This window comes from Stegostoma tigrinum, chromosome 4 (genome assembly GCF_030684315.1).
Source record: "Stegostoma tigrinum isolate sSteTig4 chromosome 4, sSteTig4.hap1, whole genome shotgun sequence".
Classification (NCBI taxonomy): Eukaryota; Metazoa; Chordata; class Chondrichthyes; order Orectolobiformes; family Stegostomatidae; genus Stegostoma; species Stegostoma tigrinum.
The window spans coordinates 9,908,298-9,933,888 of NC_081357.1; the positions used below are offsets into that span (position 1 = coordinate 9,908,298).

The following is a 25,591-nucleotide window of genomic DNA, read 5'->3' on the forward strand; positions in this document are numbered from 1 at the left end:
CTTTCTGCCTCTCTCTGTGGCACAGTAGGTTAGCATGTCTGGCTGTTAATCAGAAGGTTGGTGGTTTGTAACCGCCCAGAGATAAAAGGACTTCCTTAAGACAGGAGGCAATGGCGTAGGGGCATTATCACTGGCCTGTTAATCCAGAGACCCAGACCCAGGTTCGAAGCCCACCACGGCAGATGGTGGAATTTGAATCTAATAAATATCTGGAATTAAGAGTCTAATGATGACCATGAACCCATTGCCGATTGTCAGGAAAAACCCATCCGGTTCACTAATATCCTTTAGGGAAAGAAACTGCCATCCTTACCTGGACTGGCCTACATGTGACTCCAGACCCACAGTAATGTGGTTGATTCTTAATTGCCTTCTGGGCAATTAGCAGTGGACGATAAATGCTGCCTTGCCAGCGATACCCTCATCCCGTAAATGAATAAAAGATGTTCCACTTCCACCTCTTTATTTAGGCACCATAATTTCTTCAGTCATTTACTCCCCAGCCCCTCTCCTCTTCTCGTCATCTGGCCCACAATTTTTGATTCTCTGTTTCCCTGCCCTTCTACCTGCTAAAAAAACCTGCATTATCTCTAGCTTTTAGCAGTTCAAATGGAAGGATACTGGCCGGCAACAGTAAATGTTTCTCTCTCCACTGATGCTGCCAGAACGGCCGAGGATTTCCAGCATTTACAGTCGATACTATTGAACTCAGTATTGCCAAAGGGGCTAATTAAATGTACAATGTTACGAGTGAAGTGTCAAAGCAAGGTCAGGAATCCAGCCAGTGTCCCTTACCTTGAATGCTGAGCATCTGACCTATTTTGAGAGCAGCACCTCGTACTTTACACAGTGTGTTCACAATCCTCTCAGCATTAGCTTCAGATAAGAAGGGACTGCCATCGAGTATTGCTTTGCCACCTGCTGTGGAACAGAATGTATGCATCATTACAAGTTCAAGGACAAACTGCTAAATGCTAATAAGCAATTAGGTGAAGCTCGAACCTGTTACATCAAGCCCCTGGGGTAGGACACTGCCTGGGTTACAGAGAAGATATCTGGTCCTCCACGGAAGTACTGAGCAAACACTGAGTTTCAGAGGGACAAGGTTGCTAATTGCAAGAGAGGGGAGGGAAAAGGCTTCAGGAGGGGCAAAAGACAGGGTTGAGGAGGCAGGGCAGAGATGGAGGACAGGAGAGAGATAGGGAGACTGTGAAAGGTGATGATGGAGGGGTTTGGAGGTGAAGAAAGCAAGGCTGGTGGCAAAGCCACATGCGGGATATTAACAATTTTTAAAACAGTCATTGTCACTTCACACTGCCCTCAGCAGGATTCAAGTCTCCTCCTACTGTATTTCATTATCTGGGTGTGGGATGATGATGGTAATGGGTCGCTCACTCTCTGTAGCATTAGAATATATAAATAAAATTATTAAATTGAATACAGCCAAGATTTAAAATGGAGTGAGTGCATGCGTGACAGATAGAGCACAAACAAGACAGAAAGAGAGAGAGTGTTTTGTCCCTTTTCTGACTTCTGGAAAAACTCATTCACATCAGACAGGGGCTGGAAGAGGTGAGGATTAGGATGGGAGCTTTATCCTCTAAACAGAAGTCGCCTTGTAGTAATTTAAGTCTGCTGGCTTGACAGAAATAACTTTAAACAGGGTGCTTGGAACCAACTGATATTTGTGCTGGCTTCTCCCAACACAATCTCTGATAGAAACGTAATCTCAAATCCTTTATTGCTTTTTGTTTTTCAAAGACTTCAGTCAACTGTATCTCTCAGAATGATATTGGGTCAATAGCTAGCCAGCGGAATCTGCAGTCTTAGTGAGGTCAGTGGATTCAAAATAAAACAAAAACTAGGATATTTCTATAATTGAACATAACTGCTCTAATGAAGCCAGGTTATAGCTAGATAGGCCTCAGAAAATGGAGCCTGTACCTAGCCAGCCACCAGAAACTCCCCCAGCCATAGTTACCTCCATCACTAGGTACTGGGTTGGCTGTGTGTGTAAGTCTGCTACAGCTTAATTTGGGTTTCAGAACTTAAGAAAACCCCGTGAACAAAAAAAGTCAGAAGGATTAAACCATTCAGCCCCTTGAGCCTGCTCTAACCATTCAGTCTGATCAGACTGTAACTTCAAATCTTCATCCTCAGCACGTTATCCCCTCAAAACATGTTGACTTTTCCCAATTGGAGGGATATGGGCCAGCAGCAGGCAGTTGGGACTAGTTTAGTTTGAGATTATGGTCAGCATGGACTGGTTGGGTCGAAGAGTCTGTTTCCATGCTGTATAATTCTCTGGCTCGATGACTCTAAATGCTCTGTTATAACTTCTTTAATAACAGCTTCTAACATTTTACCTATGACAGATGTTGAGCTAATTGTCCTGTAGTTTCCTGCTTTCCATCTGAATCCTTTTTGAATAAAGGAGTTACATTTGCCATCTTCCAGTCAAATGAGACCATCCCCAAATCAAGGAGTTTTGGAAAAACAAAACCAATGCATCAAATCTCTCACGAGCAAGATGTGGGTGTCATTGGCTAGGCCTGCATTTATTCAAAGTCACAAAATGCCAGGCAGGCAATTAACAGTCAACCAATTTGCTGGCGGCCTGGAGTCACAAATCCACCTTAAATTTACACAACTATAACTATGTCCTGCAATTAAGCCATTTAATTGAAGCTAAAAGTGTGCAAAGATTATTTCAAACTTAAGCTTCAATTTGTCCACCTGCGATAGAAGAGGCAGTATAAAGGGTGACAGTGGAGACAGTGAGATGAGACTTGGTATCACCTCATGGAGTGGGAAGGACCTGGCAGAAATTTAATAGCAGTGGTGTGTTTTTTGTTTAAGAAAATACTGTGAAGAGTTTTGAAAGGGAGAGTCTGACCGTCAACTCTAACTGGGGAATGAGTCATCAATTTAAAAACCGTCAGAGTGCACGATTTCCTCACACTGAGCTCCGAAACACTGTCACAGGGAGCAACTGATGCTGAGCCTATCGCATCTTTGAAGGGAAAGTCTGAATAAGTATTTAAAACTGGGTAAGGTACAGGCAAGGGGAATAGCGTCCGGAGCAGTCCACCAAACACAGACTCAATGTTCAGAGCTAATGGTTAAAGTATCGAATAAGCAGGAAGGCACCGAAGAGAGAGACGAGGAGGAACTGCTGCAGTCAGAAGGTGAGGAGTCTTTGAAAATCACTGTCTGAAAGGTCTGTGGAGTATGTGGGGTATACTTAATCATCAAGGGTGCTCAAGACAGAGATCAAAAGGTTTCTGCAAATTAAAACATCAAACAACACAGGGATAAATGAAAGATAGAGCAAGGTTGAGGTAAGTGATGACCCCGACCATCTGAATGGTGCAGGAGCTCAATGGCTGAATGGCCTGCTCCTACTCATGTTTCCTCTGGCCCTCTGTGCTGCAGGGGGTTTTTTTTAAAACAGCATGGAAAATTACGCATAAAGGAAACAACATTTCTGGAAAGGGAGACTAGGACAGGTGCTGGAAACAGACTCTGCGGCCACTGAAAATGTCTGCTTAATATCTCCCAACAGAACGTAAGAAGACAGACAACAACTGCAGCTGAAATTCTTGAAAAGAACAGACAAATCAGCAGAAATCCTATACGTCATTAGCTCCCGACCAGAGATTTCAATTTGGGATCGAACAAATTTAAAAACAGACAAACACCAGCATTTGCGCAGCCTGAACAGATCAATAGTAGTAAGTGAATGAAGCAATTAATATCCTTCATGACCTCCTACTCCCAGAACAAATACGTTCTCTTTTACCCAGAAACTATACCTCACAAAGGGCTTCAACGGCTGTGAAATGCTCTGGACATCTCAAGGTCATAAAAAGTACTGTAGAAATGCAAGTTTATTCCCAGCTTATTTACTCCCTCAAAAACTATTTTGAAACATTTGCCCTCTCATGGTTTCTAAAAAAAGGAAACCAGGAGCTTTAAATGGCATATGCTTCAATGACAGCCTCCTCTAAATAACAAAACAACTGCAGCCGACACTCCAGTAGCCGGCACAAGTCACAGCAGCTTTATCCAGTAAGCAAGTTTCCTCTGGCCCTCCCTGGCGCATGGCCAAGGAGATTACAGCAAAGTGACCTTGGAGACAGACCAAGCTCTTTCTTTTATAAGCCGCTGCACTTGTGGCCAGCAGTTCCTCCATCCTATCCAAATGTTTACACCAGCTGTGTTCCCTGCCCTCAGCAAGCTGCGCTGCTCATGTTCTGCTTGGGTTCACCAAGTGATTTAGGTGAAGATGCTAGAAGATCAAAAACACACACAGGAGATGTCAGACAGAGTGGGATTTCCCAACTTAAGAGACCCTGCTAGGTTGGAAAAAAGTTCACCATAGAACCAAGAGACCATTTGGCCTGCTGTGCCGCATGGCCATTTCCTTTTAGCCCTCAATCAACACGTTATCTTTCCTTCTGACCTACTTGGATCTTGCTACACTGAGTCAGTGGCTCTTCACTCATTCCAACAGGTAGCTGACCAGTGAGCAGAGGGCTGCTAGTTTCTCCACTGCTCTCTGATCCATGAAACAGAAGAAAATTAATAACTTACATATTTTAATTGTGCCTTTCATAAACTCGAATGATCCCAACAGAGTTCTCTTTTGATGTGCAGTCATTTGTAGAGATACAAATGCTATAATTTTGCACAAAACCCCATCCTCAAGACAAAACCGCGAGATGTTCCCAGTCACCGGCCCACCAAAGAATAATAGCTTCCTCAATCTCCATCTTAAATGAGCAACCCCTGAGCTTTAAACTATGACATCCTAGTTCGAGATTCTCCCGTAAGAGGAAATATCCTTTCTCTCTCCACCCTGTCAAGTCTCCTCGAGATCTTTTATGTTTCTTTGAAACCACCTCTGATTCTACTAAACTCCATAGGATACAGGCCAACATATTTAGTTTCATAAGGCAACCTGCTCATACCAAGGATTAATCTGGTAAACATTCTCTGAATTGCTTCCAATGCACTAACGTCCTTCTGTAAATACAGTGACCAATGTACACGGTACTCCACGACGTCTCACCAGTGCCTGACATCCTTACTTTTTCATTCAACTCCCCTCTCAATAAACGATAACATTTTATTAGCCTTCCTCATTAGTTCCTATACCTAAATACTAACTTTGTGTCTGATTCATGCACCGGGACACCCGGATCTCTCCACATCTCAGTGGTCTGCGTTTACATAATATGCTTCTTTTGGTGCATTTTTTGCCAAAATGGACAATTTTACACTTTGCCACATTACACTCTATGCTCCACTCAATGAAAGTTCATCTCACAGAGTCAGAATTCTGACAGCACAGAAAGAGGCTGAGACAGCAGGAAAGCAAGTTAGGGGCAATACTGCTTCCTATCCTACCACAATGAGGGCCCGTTCACTCTCCCCAGGATCCCGCACCCTGGGGCCAGCCCGCACTTATCATCCCCTCCAAGTTTTCATGTGGGGCCAATTCCCATCACGCTCAAGCAGGACCTGCCTTTGGAGCTTACTATGAAAGATCGCAATTCAGGATCACCACTCTGAGAATACACTAGAAAGAATTCCACTCCTGGAGGGTTTTAAAGGTGAGGCCGATCCAAAAGAATTTATGACAGATACTTCAAAAAAAAATGTCAGCGAATAGCTGCCAAAAAACTGAGAGACAATAACAAGTGAATGCTCCAGCTCTCACAGAGCCACCACAAACAACACTGTATACAAGGCCAACCTTCCTAAAGAGGGGACTGTGCCAATTCAAACAAGGTTACTGAAGGGCAAACACATGTGTTCAATACTCTGATGAAGGGTCTAGGCCCGAAACGTCAGCTTTTGTGCTCCTGAGATGCTGCTTGGCCTGCTGTGTTCATCCAGCCTCACATTTTATTATCTTGTGTTCAATAACACTGGATTTCAATCTCTAATGTCAGCACTTTAAAAATTTTAAGGCTCAGGTACCATTCTTCAAAAGCAACTTACAATATTTGCTCTGTACTTGTTGAACATTGACAGTCAGGCGGGGTGGGGATACTATCGCACCACAATTAAAGACCACAAATGATTTAAATGTGAATAAAAGCAGTTGATAAGATTGGCAGAAACCACTTCCTCTGGAAGGAGAGGCCTGGGACAAGGACTAACCACTTCAAATTAACGAGGGGCCGGTCAAGGCTGATGATAGGAAACACCTTCTTCTCACAAAAAGGTAATAGAATAGAAAGATGGAACTCTCCCCATGCCCCCACCTGCGCTGCCAAAAATAAGCTGTTGAGACCAGAGATTTCAAAATAAAAATTGACAGAGTTTATGCGGGCAAGTGAGTTACAGTTTACACATTGCTAAAAATAGGAAAATGAAGCTAGGATTATTTCAGCCACAATCTAATTGAACAAATGAACAAGCTACAGGATACTGCACGGCCTCCTTCTGTGCCAAACGTGAGGAAAATGGGCAGTAGGAAGCTATGTGAAGGTAGTTCAGGGTGCAGTCAATTATTTACAAATCTAAAGCTTGTGAGAGACCTGTGAGTCTGAGGGAAGCCATTAGCCAAGACAGAAATCTGATTAAATTTAGGGAAAAATAGTGAAAATGACAAGTGGTTGGAATTATCCAAATTTTGCGAAGGATACCAGGGATGGAGTTTTGCGGTGTTCTGGGGCAAGCAATGGCTGCCATCCTCCTCTCTCTCGTGTGGTCACAGCATTATGACTGAATGCCCCAATTTAAAAACAAGGTTTACGGGGCCCAGTCCTTCATTTCTCACTCTAGTATCAGGCGCAGAAAGGAGCAGAAAGTTCTGAAAACTAAAAAAATGCTAGAGATCACAGCCAGTCAGACAGCATCTGTTGACAGAGACCAAGCTAGCATTTTGAGTCTAGATGACTCTTCAGAGCTAACATGAATGTGGAGCAGCGGGGCAGCATTTATGCTGTAGGAAAGGCAGGCGGGGAGGGTGCGGGCAGTGGGAATGCTGTTGGGGGAGAAAGGAAGCCTTTCGGCTGCACAGCCCAGGAATAGTCTACATTGATTCACAACCTGCACGGAGTTCCCCCAGTCAAGGTGGCTACGAGGCCTGGCTGCATCATCAACTCAGACACAGCGGTAGAAAAACAGCAGAGCTATTGCTCCAATTGCTGTGTTATCTTCAGGAGGAGATGATTTCTCAGAAGAAAGGCAAAACTGGACCTGGCTGCAATGCCCTATGCAGACAAAAATACTCTTGGTCAGGCTCCTGTCTTGGTTTTGGTTTTTCCAAGCCTCTGCTGCCCATGTCCTGACTCCCACCATCACCTTCTGTGCTCACTCACCTACACAGGTTCCTGATCTGGTAAAATCTCAATTTTAACATTTTCACCTTTGTTTTCAAATCCTCCACCTTTCTTACTTCCATAATCACATCCAAGCCTATCACTTTCCAAGATAGCTGCATTCTTTGGCTATAGGCCAAGATACAACAAACCTTAAACCAGCACAAGTCCAAATGTTTCTGTAGCGGTGGGGAGGGGACGGGTAAAAATAATTTTAAATAAGCAGGATTTTTCCATTTTTTCTGTTAGAAAAAGTGCCCGCTTCTACACCATCTTAGCTCCAAACAAAACAAATGTTAACAGCATCAGGCCAGTGAGCTATTTATTCTTTTAATGACTGCAGCAAGTTATCAGCAGCACTGAAGCCATATTGTCAACACTCCAACCTGCACCCATATCGTCTTCTTCTCTTGGGCCCTTTGCTGTCAGCCATTTACAAACTAGCTGGCTGGCTTTCAGGAAGCCAATTCCCAAGCAGCACACTCACTGGGGGGAGAAGGACCTGTATTCACCCTCCCCTACACTTCATTAATCTCCCAAACACCCCTTTTGGATCTGTAAAGGAAAACTCACTCTCACATTACCCTTGTTTTTAAGTTGGGGTGTTCAGTGACATTCCTGTGACCACATGAGACAGAGGAGGATGGCAGCCATTGCTTGTCCCAGAACAGACAAAGCTCCATCCCTGGTATGCTTCACAGAATCTGAATAATTCCAACCACTTGTCATTTTCTCTATTTTTCTCTATAGTTAATCAGAAATTTCTATCTTGGCAAATGGTTTGGGATGTAAGGAACAGACACAGTTTATTAAAGTCAGATTTCAGGATAGAAACTGGGCCTCTTGCAGCAGCACTAAACAACACAGTGGCACGGGCTGCCTTTTATTTATCCTATACTCTGCTGCAGCATCAAATTTCTTCTGAAGAAGGGTCACTTGACCCAAAATGTTAACTCTGCATTTTTTCCACAGGTGCAATCAGACCTGCTGAGCTTCTCCAGCAACTTCTGTTTTTGTTTCAGATTTCTAGTGTCCACAATACTTTGTTTCATTTAACTGTATTTATCCATGATCTGACGTACAGCTTAACAGGCTTGGAATACCCCATTTTCTCCCTCCCTCATTACATTTGCTAACTTTTAATCTAGGAGGTCCATTACTGAATCAAGGGAATTTTACAAAAACATAATCAGTGCTTCTATTATTTCTGCAACCATCTCCTTTAGATCCATAGAATGATGGGCAAGAGGTACAGAGAATCGGTTGACTTTTAGTCCCATCAATACTTGTCAATACTATTCTTCAAACAATTACTATTAATAATAAAGTTCTTCACACTCATTAGATCTTTCTGATACACTAATTCAGATATGTTTGGGAAATGTTCCAGTGTGAAAACAGCGCAAAGTAATTTCTTAATTCCCTATCACAATGTAAACTAGTGTGACAGGGTGTTGGGAACCAGAGCAGCAGGTCAGTAACTACAGAGACTGGAGAAGACCTTGAGCCTAAGGCAAATATAGCTAAGAGGAAAAGCAATGAGAGAGAGGTCGCTGAGCTCAGCAGAACTGGAGGCGTGGACTTCATTTGCTTCAATGCTAGAAGTATAACAGGTAAGACAGATGAACTTAGCATGAAATTAATGCTTGCAATGAGGATGTGGTTACTATCACAGAGAAATGGCTGAAAGAGGAACAGGACTGGCAGCTTAATGTTCCAAGGAATCAATGTTTTCACTCAGACAGAGGAAGAAGCAAAAGAGGTGGGGGAGTTGTAATACTGGTTAGGGAACTTATCACAGCTGTGTTGCCGGGAAGCCTCCCGGGAAGAGGTTTGCAGTGAGGTATTCTGGATATAGTTCAGGAAAAGGAAGGGTGCAATCACAATGCTGGGAGTGTAATTCAGACCTCCTTGTTGCCAGCACGAAAAGAGACATGTAGTCAGATTCTGGACAGATGTGAAAATAACAGAATTCTTATGGTGGGCAATTTTAATTTCCCTCATATTGATTGGGGGTCCTTTAGAGCCAGGGGTTTGGATGGGAAGCAATTTATTGGGTACATCCAGGCGAGTTTTTTGAATGAGGGAGGTAGCCATACTGGACCTGGTATCAGGAAACAAGCAGAGCAGGTGATCAAAGTTTTAGTGGGAGCTGGGGGGTTGGGGAGGGGGGGGGTGCATTTTGGGAATAGGGATCATAACTCCATAAGTTTTCAGGTACTTGTGGATAAGGACAAGTGTGGACTTTGGATGAAGGCAATAAATTGGAGGAAGGTCAACTATAACCAAATTAGGCAAGAATTGGAGAGTACAGATCGGGCGCAGCTATTTGAGGATAAATCTACATCTGCCATGAGGGTCTTTTAAAGACCAATTGATTACAGCGCAAAACAAGCATGTTCCTGTGAAAATTTTGAAGGACGGGAATGGCAGGACTCAGGAACCCTGGATGACAGGGGAAATTATCGACTTAGAATAAAAGAAAAGGAAGCATACCTAAGGTCTCGACAACTATAAACAAAGTCCTTGATGAATATAGAGATGGTTGGTAAAATCTCAAATGGGGGCTAGACGTGCCAAAAGGGGCTGCGAAATGTCCTTGGCCAACAGGGTTAAGGAGAATCCCAAGTCATTTTATACATTTATTAGGAGCAAGTGGATAGTTAGGGAAGAGTAGGCCCACTCAAGGGTAAAGGAGGAAGGTTATGTGTGGAGCCAGAAGAAATGGGTGAGATCCAGGGCAGAAATGGCTAGCACGAGGGGTCATAGTTTTAAGCTGGTTGGTGGAAAGTATAGAGGGGATGTCAGAGGCAGGTTCTTTACGCAGAGAGTTGTGAGAGCATGGAATGCGTTGCCAGCAGCAGTTGTGGAAGCAAGGTCATTGGGGTCATTTAAGAGACTGCTGGACATGTATATGGTCACAGAAATTTGAGGGTGCATACATGAGGATCAATGGTCGGCACAACATTGTGGGCTGAAGGGCCTGTTCTGTGCTGTACTGTTCTATGTTCTATGTCTATGAGTACTTTACATGGGTACTCACCAAACGGAGGGACTGGAGGGATGCTGAAGTTAAGGAAAGGTGTGTGACTACTTTCACGCAGGTCATTATAATGAAGGAGGAAGTGTTGGAAGTCTTGAAATACATTAAGGCATTAAAGTCCCCAGGCCAAATACTTTGGGAGGCAAGGGAGAAAGGAGCCAGGGCCTTAACAAAAATCTGTGATCCTCTTTGTCCTCAGGCAAAATTCCAAAGAACTGGAGAATGGCCAATGTTGTTCCTTTAAGAAGGGAAATAGAGATAATCCAGTTAATTACAGGCCAGTGAGCCTGACGTCAGTGATGGGGAAACTGTTCCAGCAGATAATGAGGGACAGAATTTATTCGCATTTAAAAGCGAATGGACTAGTTGGTAATGGGCAGGTTTGTGTGGGTCATGTCTCACCAAGTTGAGTTTTTTGAGGTGGCGACAAGAATGATTGATGAGGGAAATGCAGTGGATGTTGTCTACATGGACTTCACTTAAGCATTCGATAAGATACCTCATGGCAGGCTGGTACAGAAGGTAAAGTTTCATGGGATCAGTGTGCTGGCTAGATGGATACAGAATGGCTTGGTCACAGAAGACAGAAAGTAGTAACGTGAAGGGTGATTTTCAGAATAGAGATCAGTAACGAGTGGTGATCCTCAGGGAATAGTGCTTGGACCTTTGTTAATTGTAATATATGGGATCTGGAGGAAACCGCAGGTGGGCTGATTGGTAAGTTTGTGGTTGACATCAAAATTGGTGAAGTTGCAGACAGTAAGGAGAATTGTCAAAGAATACAGTGAAATATAGATAGATTGCAAATTTGGGCAGACAAATAGCAGATGGAGTTTAATCTGGAAAAATGCAATGTGATGCACTTTGGGAGATCAAATTTGTGTACATATTATAAAACAAATGGCAGAACTTTTGGAAGCATCAACATACAGAAGGATCTGGGCATATAGGTCCAGAGATCCCTGAAAGTAATGTATTAACAACAGATGGATAAGGTAGTCACGATAGCATACAGCACACTTGCCTTTAATGGCCAGGGCATCAAATATAAGTTGGCAAGTTATATTATAGATGTACAAAACTTTAGTTAGGCCACATTTGGAATATTATGTGCAGTTCTGGTCGCCACACTACAAAAGGATGTGGATACTTTGGAGAGGGTGCAGAGAAGGTTTACCAGGATGTTGCCTGGTCTGGAGGGTTTTAATTATGAGGAAAGGTTGATTAAATTCAGATCGTTTTCACTGGAAAGTTGCAGGCTGAGGGTTGCAGGACCTGATATAGGTCTACAAAATTATAAGGCATAGGTAGGGTGGATAGCCAGAGGTCCTTTCTCAGTGTGGAAAGGTCAGCTACAAGAGGGCACAGGTTCAAGATGAGAGGAGGAAAGCTTAGAAGAGAAGTGTGGAAAAGTTTTTCATACAGAGGGTAGTTAATGGCCGAAAAACACTGCCAGTAGTGGTGGTGGAGGAAGCTGTTTCAGCAACATTTCAGGCATATCTTGATAGACACATGAACAGGAGGTGAACAGAAGGATAGAAACCACGCATGGGCAATAAGTAGCCAGGCTAAAGAGAATTAGAGTCGGCGCAGGCTTGGTGGGCCAAAGGGCCTGTTCCTGTGCTGTACTGAACTGGAATGTCTGAGGGATCTACATTTCCCTCAGCTACTCTCTTCCTTTTAAACGTCCTACAATTTAATAGTTCTGGCTATTCCACTCATTTTCACTCTTCATCAACCCTCCATGCATTCACTATTCATTTGTAAAAATGCTCATAATCGTCAACCTTATTCTCAAAATATATACATCTTCTTCTGAGAGGTCTTGGAATATGTAATCACCAAGAATTATGAAATATTTCTTTGAATATTCACTATATCATTCAAAACAACAAAAGGATTACACTCTGGAATGGCAGGCTAAACAAAACCTGTGTTGTTGGGAGGATCTGAAACTTCAACTTTAAAGGTGAGAGTGATATTAACAGGCTGTTGATCCTCAGTTGTTGGCTTTCCAACTTAAGCTATGTCATGTATGGCTGTTGTTGTCTCATAAACACCATTTGATACGATCAGTTCATTTAAAGTCACCTTCAGAAGGTGCAGTACATTTAGACACTGTTGTTCAAATTTAGAAGTGATAGCCTCTAATTTCAGTTCTCCTGCCATGTTTGCAATCACTGACATTTGAACACAAGTTTCCACAAGTCTGTATGATAGCACCACTCCCTGCTCACAACCACAATTTAAAGAATGTGGAAATATTTTTTTGAAAAAACATATTTGCTTTTCTTCCACTCAAGAAAGCCAAAGCAGATTACACATACTCATGTACACCGATCCACACCAACATCATGACCACCAGTCACCCCTACCACCAGAGATACTGACTACCCTCACAACTCCTCACCCACCAATCCCAGGCAAATGCTGTCAACCCCCAGGACAAATGCCAACACAGATCCAGGAAAACTCCTGAGATTTCCCTGTAAAACACATCCAGTTCCCTGAAGTTACTGACTGTCTCCAGAGACTCCCTGGATATACTGACACACTCTTGGGAGGCCTGTGTAAATGCTAACAGATTCTCAGTCACCTCTGTAATTCAGTCTGATACTATTGCACAGTCGGTTCATGTGTACATTCTATATAAATGCATGCTGTATAATCATATATCTTTGCTCTCTCCCCGCAACATATCCTTTCAAATCCTTTACTTTATATACATTCCACATCTACTGTCTGCCTGAATGATTACTGGTGATGAACGACCCTGTAGCAGTAGCATCTGAATGGGTACATGATTGGAAGGATTTAAAGGGACCTGAGCCAAATGCTGGCAAATGGGACCAGATCAGTTTAGGATATCTGGTCGGCATGGACGTGTTGGATTGTAGGGTCTGTTTCTGTTCTGGTATAACTGTATGACTCTACAATCTTCATACATTCTCCTAGTGATATTCCCAGCTCTACAACCCTTTGTTACTTCTAGATTTGACTATTGGTTACCCTCACTAGCCTACCACATTCTACTTCTGCGAGCTTGAGTTTCTCTAAAACTTAGTGTCACCCAGAGCAATATCACGATTTTAATATTCTTATTTTTATTTCAAATCTCTCCATGGCCTCCCCACTCTCCATCAGTGCTCCAGCCTCACAACTCTGAGGTCATGTGCTCCTCTAAATCTGAGCCTCTCATTCTAAATACTTCACCACACGTGGTCATGCTTCAGTTGTCTTGAGTCCCATGCTCTGGAATTCCCACCTTACACCTAACCTCCTCCTTTAAGACACTCCTTAAAGACATTCCTTAAAACCTACCTCTTTGACCATACAATGATGTCAATTTGTACTATATTTCTTTTAATTAAATTCCTGACAAACATACTCTATTCATTTAACATATTTATTATATAAACATAGAATCCCTGTAGTATTGAAGCAGGCGATCTGGCCCATTGAATCCACACCAAACCTCTGAACAGCATCCCACCAAGATCCATCCCCCTCCCCTATCAGCACATTTTCTTTAAAGTGAAACAATCATCCAATACCCTTAGCCTATCGACCCAACCTGCACATTTTGGCAGGAAACCCACGCAGCCAGAGGAAACCCACACAGACGCAGGGAGAATATGCAAACTCCACACAGGCAGTTGCCCGAGTGTGGAATTGAACCCAGGTCCCTGGTACTGAGAGACAGCAGTGCTAACCACTGAGCCACTACAGCATCCTAAATGCTGCTGTTGTTTCCCAGCCAGCAAAAAACAGGCTCAGAGGCCCACCTTTTGCCATCAGTGTCAATGCATGCAACATGAGCAAGATATTGTGGCCAATAAACACAGACCAGACATCCATAATCCAGACGTACTCGGAGGAACGTGACATATCCAATACCTTCCAGGTAAAGTAACATTTTACTTGTACTTTTTAAAATCTAGTCCACAGTTTTCGCTGCTGACAGTGCAGACTCCTCCATATTGGCGAGACCAAATGCAGACTGGGCTTTGCAGGAACACCTCAACCCCAAATGTAGGAATGACCCTGACCCAGTCATTTGCTATTTCAATCATCTCACCCTCACACTAACATTTCTGTCCTAGGCATGCTTCAGTTTTCCAGCAAAACCTAACACAAGCCAGGGGAGGAACACATCATTTCCCATATTGGGACATTAGGGTATTCAGGTTTCAACATTACATTCAAGAGCTTCACATCCTCCATTTTGATTACAGCCTCTGCTCCCAGCATCTTATCTACATGGATTTGCTCTTAGCACAGCTAATCTGCTTTCTACTACTCATATCTATCAATAACACATTTTCTTTACGCATCTCTCTCCTCTCCTACCATTAGTAACATCTTCGGCTTTTGCAACCGGCATCCTCACCTACTGTTCCACCTGCTCCTCCTCACCCTCTGCATTTAACAGCCCCTCCCAGAAGTCACAATGAACTCAAACCATTGAGTTTCTCCATCAATTTCCATTTTTATTTCAGATCTCCAGCATCCTCAGTACTTTGCTTTTACCTCCAACATTAAATTTGTTTTCACTTACTCTCACGTTCTTCAGGTCTCCATGTCTTCTTGGCAACTTCTGCTAAGGCTCCAATTCCAAGACCAACAGCCAAGCCTGTCCAAAGAGAGGAATGAACTGTGAAAACTCAGTTAGGAGGTCAGCTCCATATTCTTACTCATTCACTCAGCCTGGCTCCATCCCTTTGCAGACACTTTGCACCCTCCTCGCATCTTATATTCCACACATTTTGAATCAGCAGGTGGTGGTATCCCACTAATTACAGCCTTCCAAACCAAAAAGATCCTTTTTGTCAGGTAACACGGTGTAGAGCCGGATGAACACAGCAGGCCAGGCAGCATCAGAGGAGCAGCGAAGTTTGACGTTTCAGGTCAAGACCCTTTATCAGAAATGGGGGAGGGGAAGGGGATTCTGAAATAAGTAGGGAGACAGGGGAGGCAGATAGAAGATGGATAAAGGGGAAGGTAGAGTGAGAGGAGACAGACAGGCCAAAGAGGCGGGATTAGAGCCAGTGAAGGTGAATGTAAGTGGGGAGTTAGGGAGGGAATAGGTCAGTCCAGGGAGGACGGACAGGTCAAGGAGGCAGGGTGAGGTTAGTGGGTAGGAGATGGGGATGGGCCTTGAGGTGGGAGGAATGGTTAGGGAGGCAGGGACTAGCTGGGCTGGTTTTGGGATGTGGTCGTGGGAGGGGAGATTTTGAAGTTTGTGAAGTCCACATCGATACCCTTGGACTGCAGGATTCCCAAGTGAAATATGGGATGCTGTTCCTGCATCTTTCTGGTGGCGTCATTGTGGCAATGCAAAAGGCCCAGGATGGACATGTTGTCCGAGCAGTTGTGGAGTTGGGGGCGGGGTGGCGGAGTTGAAATGGCTCGCGACAGGGTGGTGTAGTTGTTCGTTGCGAACAGAGCGTAGGTGTTCCGCAAAGCCATTCCCAAGCCTCCGCTTGGTTTCCCCGATGTAGACGAGGCCACAACAGGAACAGCGGACACAGTATATAACATTAACAGATGTGCAAGTGAACATCTGTTTGATGTGAGAAGTCTTCTTAGGGTCTGGGATGGAGTTGGGGGGGGGGGGGAGAAGAGGTGTAGGGGCAGGTATAGCATTTGCTTCAGTTGCAGGGAAAAGTGCCGGGGGTGGTGGGGCTGGAGGGAAGTGTGGAGCAGACAAGGGAGTCACGGAGAGTGTGGTCCCTCCGGAAAGCAGGTAAGGGCGGGGGAGGGAAAAATGTCTTTGATAGTGGAGTCAGATTGAAGATGGCGGAAATGTCGGAGGATGATGCGTTGGATTTGGAGGTTGGTGGGGTGGTACGTGAGGACAAGGGGGATTCTGTTTTGGTTATTATTGTGGATAGGGGGTGTGAAAGGTGAGTTGCGGGAAATGCAGCAGACACATTCGAGGGCGTTTTCGATCACTATGGAGGAGAAGTTGCGGTTCTTGAAAAAAAAAAGACGACAGCTGGGCTGTTCCAGAGTGAAATGTCTCATCTCGGGCGTAGATGCAGTGGAGGCAAAGCAATTGGGAATAGGGAATGGCCTTTTTACAGGAAGGAGGGTGAGAGGAGGAATATTCTAGGTAGTTGTGGGAGTCGGTAGGCTTAAAATGGATGTTGGCTTCCAGGCGGATGCCAGAGATGGAGACAGAGAGGTCCAGGAAGGAGAGAGAGGTGTCAGAGATGGATTTTTTCCAGGTAAACTTAAGGTTGGGGTGGAAGGTGTTAGTGAAGTGTATGAACTGTTCGAGCTCCTCGTGGGAACACGAGGTGGCACCGAAACAGTCATCAATGTAACGGAGGAAGAGATGGGGGATCCTTTTTGTCAACTTTTTTGTCTGCTAATAAAGTCATACAACATAGGAGTGGCTCATTCAGCACAATAACCCATCTTTAATCCTTGCCAAAACATTATTATCAATCACTTGAATTCTAGCCTGTGCTGTGGCAGCTTGCTGAATGCTTTTCGAAAATCTGACTTCTCTGATTCCCCCTTATCCATATTAATAGTTTGCTCCTCAAAAAGCTCACAAGTGCCAAACGAGACTTCCCCTTCATAAATCTGTGTTGATTTTGCTTCATCATGTCATGACTTTCTAATGCCCCAACAAAAGACCACATATATTCCCAGCTCCTGATGTTAGGCTACCTGGCCTACTGTCTCTCTTCCTTCTTTTTGGAGAGGTAGAGTCAACAATGGGAACTGTTCTAGAGTTTAGAGAATTCTAGGACATCAAAACCAATTCATCACACCACCCAATATGATTCCAGTCGATCTCCTATGGACCTGGAGAAAATCTAGGCCTGTGTCTTGGAGCAAGATAGTTAATCAGATCAGCCTGGAAAGAGTTTTGGAGGATTACTACGGATTCACTCACTAACAAGATGCTTTCAATTTAGGACTAGCACTGGAATCAAAGGGGAGACATGAAAAATTTTACTTACAATGAAATCATTAGCATATGAAGCCCATGACCTCAGAAGTTGATGAGACCCAGCCATTCACAGCAACTATGTCAATCATGATTTGTAAAAAGGATCAGAGGACAAGAAAAAGGAACAGGGAAAATTACTCTAATGTAGAGCTGTCACATGCACAGACATGTTAAGCAGATTTACAACGCGAACTGCTAACTCTGTGGAGAGCTGCCGAGCAGCACTGGGCCCAGGAACACAGGATGGACGGGCAGACGTAAGGCTGTACCAGCAACAAAACTACCTCCTGACTCAACCCTGGTCCTGGTTAAAGAATGTCTAAGGAACCTTAATTACTGGGAATACCTTGTCAGGGAAGTGATTTACTGTCATAGTAACTATAGCTGGAATTCTTGCAAGACTCCATGCACGTTAGACATCAAGCTCCTAAGTGTCAAAGTGAATAAAACAAAGCAAGAAAACTAAACATTGTATTCTGCTTTTATGTTGACTTCACGTTATGATTTTACACACACCCACCTTTCTGTAAATTACCCCACATCCAAATGCGGTTAAAATCTAACTGACCTCAGACTATGTTCTCTGGATAGCGAGACTACACTTTCCCAATGGATTACAGTGCTCTACTGTTTAAAACAATTTCTGGTTATAGCCCTTTCCCCACCACGCAGCCCCTGCTCAGCCTGTGACTGATGGTTTTACTGCATTTTCTGCATAAACTACTGTCAGGCTCCCAGCCAGACACTGACACATTTTCTGCTGTTTCTGGATCCTATTGGCTTTTTAGAACTGAAGAAGGGTCAGTGCACCCAAAACGTTAACTCTACTTTCTCTCCACAAGTACTGCCAGAGTTTTACCAGCAATTTCTGATTTTGTTTCTGATTTCCAGTATCCACAACCCTTTTTTTTGCTGGGTCTGGAATGCACTTCCTGGCAGCATGATGGATGCAGTTTCAATTGAGGCATTTAAGGGCATTGGATGATTGTTTTACTTTAAATAATACGCAAGGTTACAGGGAAAAGGCAGGAAAACAATGGCCTTAAGTAGAAATCCTCAGACAGTGGGTCCAGGTATGATGGCTTAATGAACTCTTTCTGTACCAGAACAATTCTGTGACTCCTGGAAAACAAACTCTAGTTAAACACAGTGTCCTAGCCATGCTACCTCTGCTTGTTAACATCATGATTCTCTAAATATTTTGCTATAATCTTAATCATAGATTCTAGCATCTTCCTTATGATAAGTCATGGGCTAAATAGCCCCCTTTCTGCCTCCCTCATTTCTTGGATAATGGTGTTACATGTGCTCTTTTTAAAATCTGCTGCAATCCATTCAGAATTTAAAGAATTTTGGGCAATGTATCTATTATGTCTGTTATCACTTCTTTTAAGACTGTAAGATGCAGACAGTCTGGCCTGGGGATTTGCCTGTGTTTACGGCCAACAGTTTTCAAAGCTTTCTAACGTTGACTATTTTAAGCTTATTCCTCATCTCACCTCATGATTTTCAACCATCTTTGGGAAGTTTGTTCTACTGTGAAGAATGCAAATTATCCTTTCAATACCTCTGCCATTGCCTTGTTCCCCATCACGAATTTCCCAGGCAATCACTCTGGACGACCAACATTGGCTTCAGTTAATCTTTTTCTACTCAAATACTTGTAGGAACTCTGACTATTTGCTTTCAATTTACCAGTTTATTTTCTTTTTACTCATTCTTTGCTACTTAAGGTTTATCCTGAACTACAAATACTCTTGCCAGATTTGTCCACTCTTTCTTTCAGTTCAGTACTATCCCTGACATTCTGGTGCATCCTTCCCACTGAGATAAATATTTGAGAATTAATTCAATGTATTCTTAGATTTTGCCACTGCAATTCTACCATCCTACCTTTGAACCTAATTTCCTAGTCTAATTTAATCAGCTCTTCCTTCACACCCGTATAAATATCTTCAAATTTATTTTTATTTGGTTTCTACAGATGCTGCCAGACTGGCCAATTCTCTAACACCTTGTTTTTACATTACTGGTCTCACAGCAAGCAACGAAAGAGAGATGTGCCAGTGCTAAAAGAAAATTGGAACACTGCACGTTCTAAGCCTGCAATCCAGATAAAATGACAACCCTGAATCTGATACCTTTCCACCCAAAATTCTTACTAAATTAATCATTGAGGATGCCTACTCCCAAAATAAACCCTTTCATCCCCAATCCTTCCTCGGCTCTATTGTGGTAAAGTTCTTCAATCACCTCAAGCTCAAAGGATCCTGAACTTTTACTGGCAGAGATAACAGGATCTTTACATCCCATGGGATCAGGCTAGGTGAGATCTGAACCCTCTATAACACAATACTCCCTCAGTTTGGTTAACAATGTGATCACGCCCAGGACCCACTCCCATCCAAGTCAGGGAAAGCTAGCTGGCTGTCATGTGAAATAACATGGACTCACATGTCATCCCATTTATTGTCCTTAATGCAACGTGACAAGTGGTTCAGAAAACACTCAAAATCCATTACCTCCAAAATTTGCCAGTCGGCCGATTCGAGTGGATGGTACTTTGCGTTCTCGCGCTCGCTCGCTCAACTAGGGAAACAGAAACACAAATATAGTTAAGTCAGAAGGCTTGAAGAAATATTTGGAAAGTGGCAGAATGTCAACCTTCTCCCAGCTACTGGAACAACCAAAATGCTCTGGTTTTAGGTCCCACTACAGTGTCCTAAGAACAACATTTAGGCCAATTCTTTGCTTTACCCCCGTGTCTTGGCCAATATCCACCCTTCAATCAACACTAATTAAGGTAATCTTTCTGACCACTAAACGGCTGTCATTTTGACCTTACAACAATGACTACATTTCACTAGGGCTACAGGTGGCTGTAAACTGATGAGGGCCATCTGCAGCTGGGAAAGGCACTAGTGAAATTCAAGTTTATTCCCCCCACCGAGTGAATGGTACCTTTGAGTGAAGGCAGCTCTTGGGCCCATCCTTCCTGAATTCTCCTTTCAGCATCTCAGCTATTCTTCTGAATCAACCTTCCTCCTCAGCGACTTTGAAATGTTGAAACATTTTAACGTGTAATAGGTATGTTGCAAATTGCTGTGATTTAAATTTAGCAGCCAATCAAGCCCTTTAGTGTGTTATAGAATTTGGAGTGAGAGAACTCATGAGGCTCTAGCTAGTTTACTCAGGGGTATATAGGTCTGTTGAGCTCACATCCACTGGCCAGTATGCCTCCTCCTCCACTACTGTATCTGCCTCTGCTGTGTCTCAAATTGTGGCTGAGGAACCTCTATGTGCTCTAAGTCTCAGTTCAGCCCATTGTGACTGTGCTGTCCTGTGAACCAACCCCACCTCCCTACTCTTTCTCTAGAATTTTTCAAATCTTCCCCCTTTGGGTACTTATCCAATTCCCATTTGAATGTTATAACTGCATTTACTTCCAACTTTGCGCTTTCAGGCAGTGCATCCAAACCACTGTGTAAACTGATTCTCTTCATCTCTCCAGTGACTCTTTTCCCACTTGTCTTAGAAGTAGGACTCTGACACCTGATTTACTCTATCGCAAACCTATTCTTAGTGCAAACTCTGCCATCAAATCTTTCCTTAACATTCTTTATTATAAAGAGAACAATCACAGCCTCTCCAGCTTTTAAAGAAAAACTGACGGAACTCCAGAATCCGACATCGAGGGCCAAAGGGCCTGTTCTGTGCTGTATTGTTCTACGTTCTAAAGAATTCGAAAGGCAAGGTGGCACATTCAATCACCACAAATTAGCGGCTCTACATCTTTTGAAAAGGTGGCAGCATAGTGGCTATGTTATTGGGCTAGGAATCCGGAGCTCCAGACCAATGTTCTGGGGAATAGGATAAATCACACGGTTACAGGTAGTGAAACATTAATTCAACGAATCTGGGATTTTTAACCTCTGCTCAAAGGCTGTAGGGTCTACTGGAACAAACTGGCGACTAGTGAAATGTTCTTAAATTGTGAAAGTCATTGTATAATCATCAGATTTTCTTTGAGTTTTGGGATTAAGCTTCATTACATCATCTCAGGCCCTGGTGTTACAACCACCAATGTCCTCATATCTTCTGGGATCATTTCTGTGGAATATTACTGTATGTCATCCAGAATTCTGCTGGCATATGAACTCCCACTCACTTGGAGACAGAGAAAAAGGGAGAACTATGAAGAGTTTGAACATCTGAGGTGTAGAGGCAGCGTTTGACTCCAGACAGCAGTTTTCAATGCCCAAAAGAACAAAGAACAAAGAAATTTACAGCACAGGAACAGGCCCTTGGGCCCTCCAAGCCTGCGCCGATCAAGATCCTCTGTCTAACCTGTCATCTATTTTCTAAGGGTCTGTGTCCATTTGCTCCCTGCCCATCCATGTACCTGTCCAGATAGTCCAAAAAAAGGGATGATTAAGAAAAGTAGTCTGGGAGGCAACTGTGTTTCTCTAGCTACATCACCCTGCAAGAAAAAGGTCACCAGTCTCATACTGAGCATGGCCAAAGTCAAAATCATTTAGGTGGATAAAATATACAGAGGATGCTAGCTAATTTGCAAAATAGTTATGCTCGTTAGTCTTTCATGGATTAAAAACTTTTCTAAAAACATTCACAAAAAGAAAAGATTTTGTTAGTTAATGGACCAAGACTTATCTTTAAATACACGAGTCGCAGCACTAGTAAAAGAAAGACTTGTATTTATACAGCACCCGTTGCATCCTCTAGATGTCTCAGCCCTTTACAGTTAATGAAGGAACATTGGAGTGCAGTCACTTTTATATCTTAGGAAAATCAGTGGTCAATTGGCACACTGAGTTACTAAGTAAACAACAAGGAAAACTAATGGTTACAGAGATAGTGGGGACTGCCGATGCTGGAGAATCTGAGATAAACGGTCTGTATATTCGGGTCTAGACCCGAAACATCAGCTTTCCTGCTCCTCTGATGCTGCTTGGCCTGCTGTGTTCATTCAGCTCTACACCTTGTTATCTTAAACTAATGGTTAGATTATTCTTAGACTTTTTTCTAAAGGGTCCTTGCTAAACACAGTCCAAAAGGAACTTGAGACTTGCAATTCAGTCACTACTGTCTAAGCATAGAATGTCCATACTTTACTGGGTTATGTAGCAATACAGGCTGTCTGTTTTCAGTCACACCACTGGCTCGAGCATGACGTCTAGACTGACACTCTAATATAGTTGAGGGAATGCTGTACTGTCACAGGTGTTATCTTTCAAACAAAGCCTCATCTGTCCCTTCAAGTGGATGTAAAAGATTGCATGGCACTATGTTGAGGAAGAGCAGGGGAGCTTATCCAATATTCCGGCTCATATTTATCCCACAAAAATCACAATAATTCAAAAACAATTTAATCATGATCGTATTGCTGATGGTGGGTGCTGGCTATACATAAATTAACTAATAGATTATAACCATTACTGAACATGAGAGGTACTTCCTTGGCTGTAATGTGCTATGGCATGTCCTGAGGATATGAAAGGTACTGTAGAAAGCTAGTCTCAGTAACGGCGACCAGGAAACAATCATGGGATGTTGTTAAAAACCCAGCTGCCTCACTATTGTGGTTAGGGAGGGAAATCTACTGTCGTTACCTGTTCAGGTTTACACGAGACTCCAGTTCCACAACAATGTGGTTGACTTTTAATCGCCCTCAAATTTGGTACACTTGGTACAGAGGACTATGCATGCTAATATATCTACAATCCATGCAAGATGGAAAATAAATGTAGCACTGGCTAAGTTAGCATTCTGAGGAGAGGAAACCGCATGATCTACTCAGGGTGTTGAAGATATTAAAAGGAATTGACAGGGCTGCCAGAAAGACACTACTCCCCAGGTTGGGGACTCTGGAACTAACCCATCACATCAAATTCAGGGATCATGTCAGGAAGCATGCACTCATTTGAAGGCTAATGGAAAGCTGAAATTCTCTCTCTCTCTTTTCCACCAAAAAGCAGTTGAAGGTCCATGAAAACTTGAATGCATAAACTGATTTTTGTTGGGCAAGCCTATTTAGGATTAGTGAACCACATGAGGGTTTGATGGAGCTCAGAACAGCTCAGCTATTATCTTATTGAAAGAGAGATCAGGCATGAGGTGCTGAACAGCCTGTTCCAATCCCTGGTATGTAATGCAAGGGTATGTGTATTTGTAAATTGATATTTGGGAGGTCTTGGAGTGACACAGGAGAGCTTAAATAGAATGGTCCCAGGAAGAGACTGGGAAAGGCGGGATTATCTTTCTTACAGCAGACAAGTTCAGATAATTGAGGCATTCAAAATCATGAACCTTTTGGATTAGGAAAAATTGATGGGTGAGCAGCTAAGAAGCAGTTTTTAAGTAATTAGCAAAATAACCAGTGGGGAAATAAGGATAATTTGCTTTTTTTAAAAAAGTCCCAACAACTGCAATTCACTTTTTTAAAGTTACTGTTCTATCTCCTTTCACTGTCTTTTCAGGCAGTGCAGTCCAGATCTCATAACTTATACATCAACAAAACGTGATGTGGAGGTGCTGGTGATGTCACTTCACCTGGGGAAGGGACAGCGCTCCAAAAGCTTGTGTTTTCAAATAAACCTGTTGGACTATAACCCAGTGTCACGTGACTTCTGACTTTGTCCACCCCAATCCAACACCAGCACCTCCACATCTTGTTTTGTTCAAGTAGAGGTTATGAGATCTGGACTGCACTCCCTGAAAAGGCAGTGAAAGGAGATACAATATCTTTCAAACAGTGAGCTGCACTTGAATTGCAGTTGAAGGGAAAAATTCACAGGGCTGAGGAAACAGGAGGCAGGATAATTTAATTATTCTTGGATAAGAGAAACAACGAGTTGAACGGCCTTCTCCCATTCTCTAAGATTCCTTGCCACTCACTCACCTTCGAAGCCCCAAGGTTTGTCACTGGATTCAGTGAATTATCTAGCTTCAGCTGCTTGTTGATAAGAGCTGTGCAGAGTCGGACTAAAAGCTGACTCTAGTATTACATTCTCCATGTCAGCATCAACATGGCCAAATCACTTGAACCTCAATAATTCTTTTGAAAATTAATGAATATTAAAATGGATCTTCCAGAAGCTTCTATCACCCACATGGATTTTTCAAGTTTGCAAACTCACAACACGTTGAGGTTGATTCAGTCCAAGCACACCGAGAAGGTGGGGGAAGAATAGACATACCATCTGTCTGTAAGGTTTGTCTGTAGGAGACACTTTGGCCTCTCGAGCCTTGTCGATATCTTCAGCAGTTAACCCACTGACAGAACGGTGGTCTTGATGGAAGGACCGCCTCTGGGCTCCAGACGCGAAGGGGCTGCTTGAGTCCCCAGATTGTCCAGTGAAGAGCCCAGTGTGTTTCTCAGGAGACACTGGGTCAAATGCCTGGGGGTCAACAGCCACCTGTTGTTGTTGGGTAGGTGTGGTGAAGTCTTGCATCCCCTCCTCATAGGTCACACCATCGAGACTCCACTTCGAAGTGAAATCCTCATCTAACCCTGACAGGTTTTCTTGCCGTGATACAACACCCTAGAATGAGAAAATAAATAAATAGCAGGCGGCTACTTACATATGTCCCAGATTTAAACCTCCCTTCACTCTGTTGGTTAAAACAAGGCCAGCAGGTGCTAATACCTACCTTTGGAGGCAGCTCCGGGAAGCTTCACTAGGTGATTCCTGAGAAGAGATGTCTTACGAAAGTTTGAACAGTTTAGCCTATACTCTTTGGAGTTTAGGGAGAACGAGAGATGAACTTATTGAAAGATTAAAAAGATTTTGGGGACTCGACTAGCTCCATGCTGAAAGCATATTTCCCTTTCTGGAGAAGTCAAGTAAGAAAACATGGTTCTGTACCTGCATCTTTCCTGCTGCTGCACTGATGGCATCTTCGGCAGACGCTTGCCAGTCCCTGGCCACTGCCACTCGCATCTGCATGGTCTGGGTTTCCGCAATGGCCTGGCTCAGCTTGGCAAGGCCCCTCATCAACATGAGAACGTCACTCGCCATGATGGGACTGCACTTTATTTTTCTGCTGTAGAAACAAACCCCTTAAATTAATAAGCAAATCAAACAAGGAACCGCTTCAACCAATTACAGTACCAAAGAGAAACACTGCATTTCAAAATGGAACAGCATCTGCTCAGAAAAGACAAAGTCCTGCGCAGGCACAAACACAAACACAAACTGGTACTCATTGCTCTTTAGGCAAATG

The 25,591-nt window shown here is 43.3% G+C and overlaps 1 protein-coding gene across 3 annotated transcripts in view; it reads right to left on the reverse strand.

The window, feature by feature from the left end:
- Positions 1 to 25,591, reverse strand: part of coq8aa (coenzyme Q8A, genome duplicate a) — a 60,694-nt gene that overhangs the window by 28,452 nt on the left and 6,651 nt on the right. The window contains exons 2-6 of one of the 3 annotated variants that reach the window (XM_048531491.1): positions 25,234 to 25,408; positions 24,565 to 24,909; positions 19,870 to 19,936; positions 14,939 to 15,013; positions 796 to 921 (exon numbers count right to left, since the gene is read on the reverse strand). In XM_048531491.1, coding sequence (XP_048387448.1) covers positions 796 to 921; positions 14,939 to 15,013; positions 19,870 to 19,936; positions 24,565 to 24,909; positions 25,234 to 25,386 — 766 coding nt within the window. In that variant the 5' untranslated portion in view covers positions 25,387 to 25,408. Of the gene's footprint in view, positions 1 to 795; positions 922 to 14,938; positions 15,014 to 19,869; positions 19,937 to 24,564; positions 24,910 to 25,233; positions 25,412 to 25,591 lie in introns of all 3 variants that reach the window. The other 2 variants (XM_048531492.1, XM_048531490.1) reach the window with 2 other exon arrangements.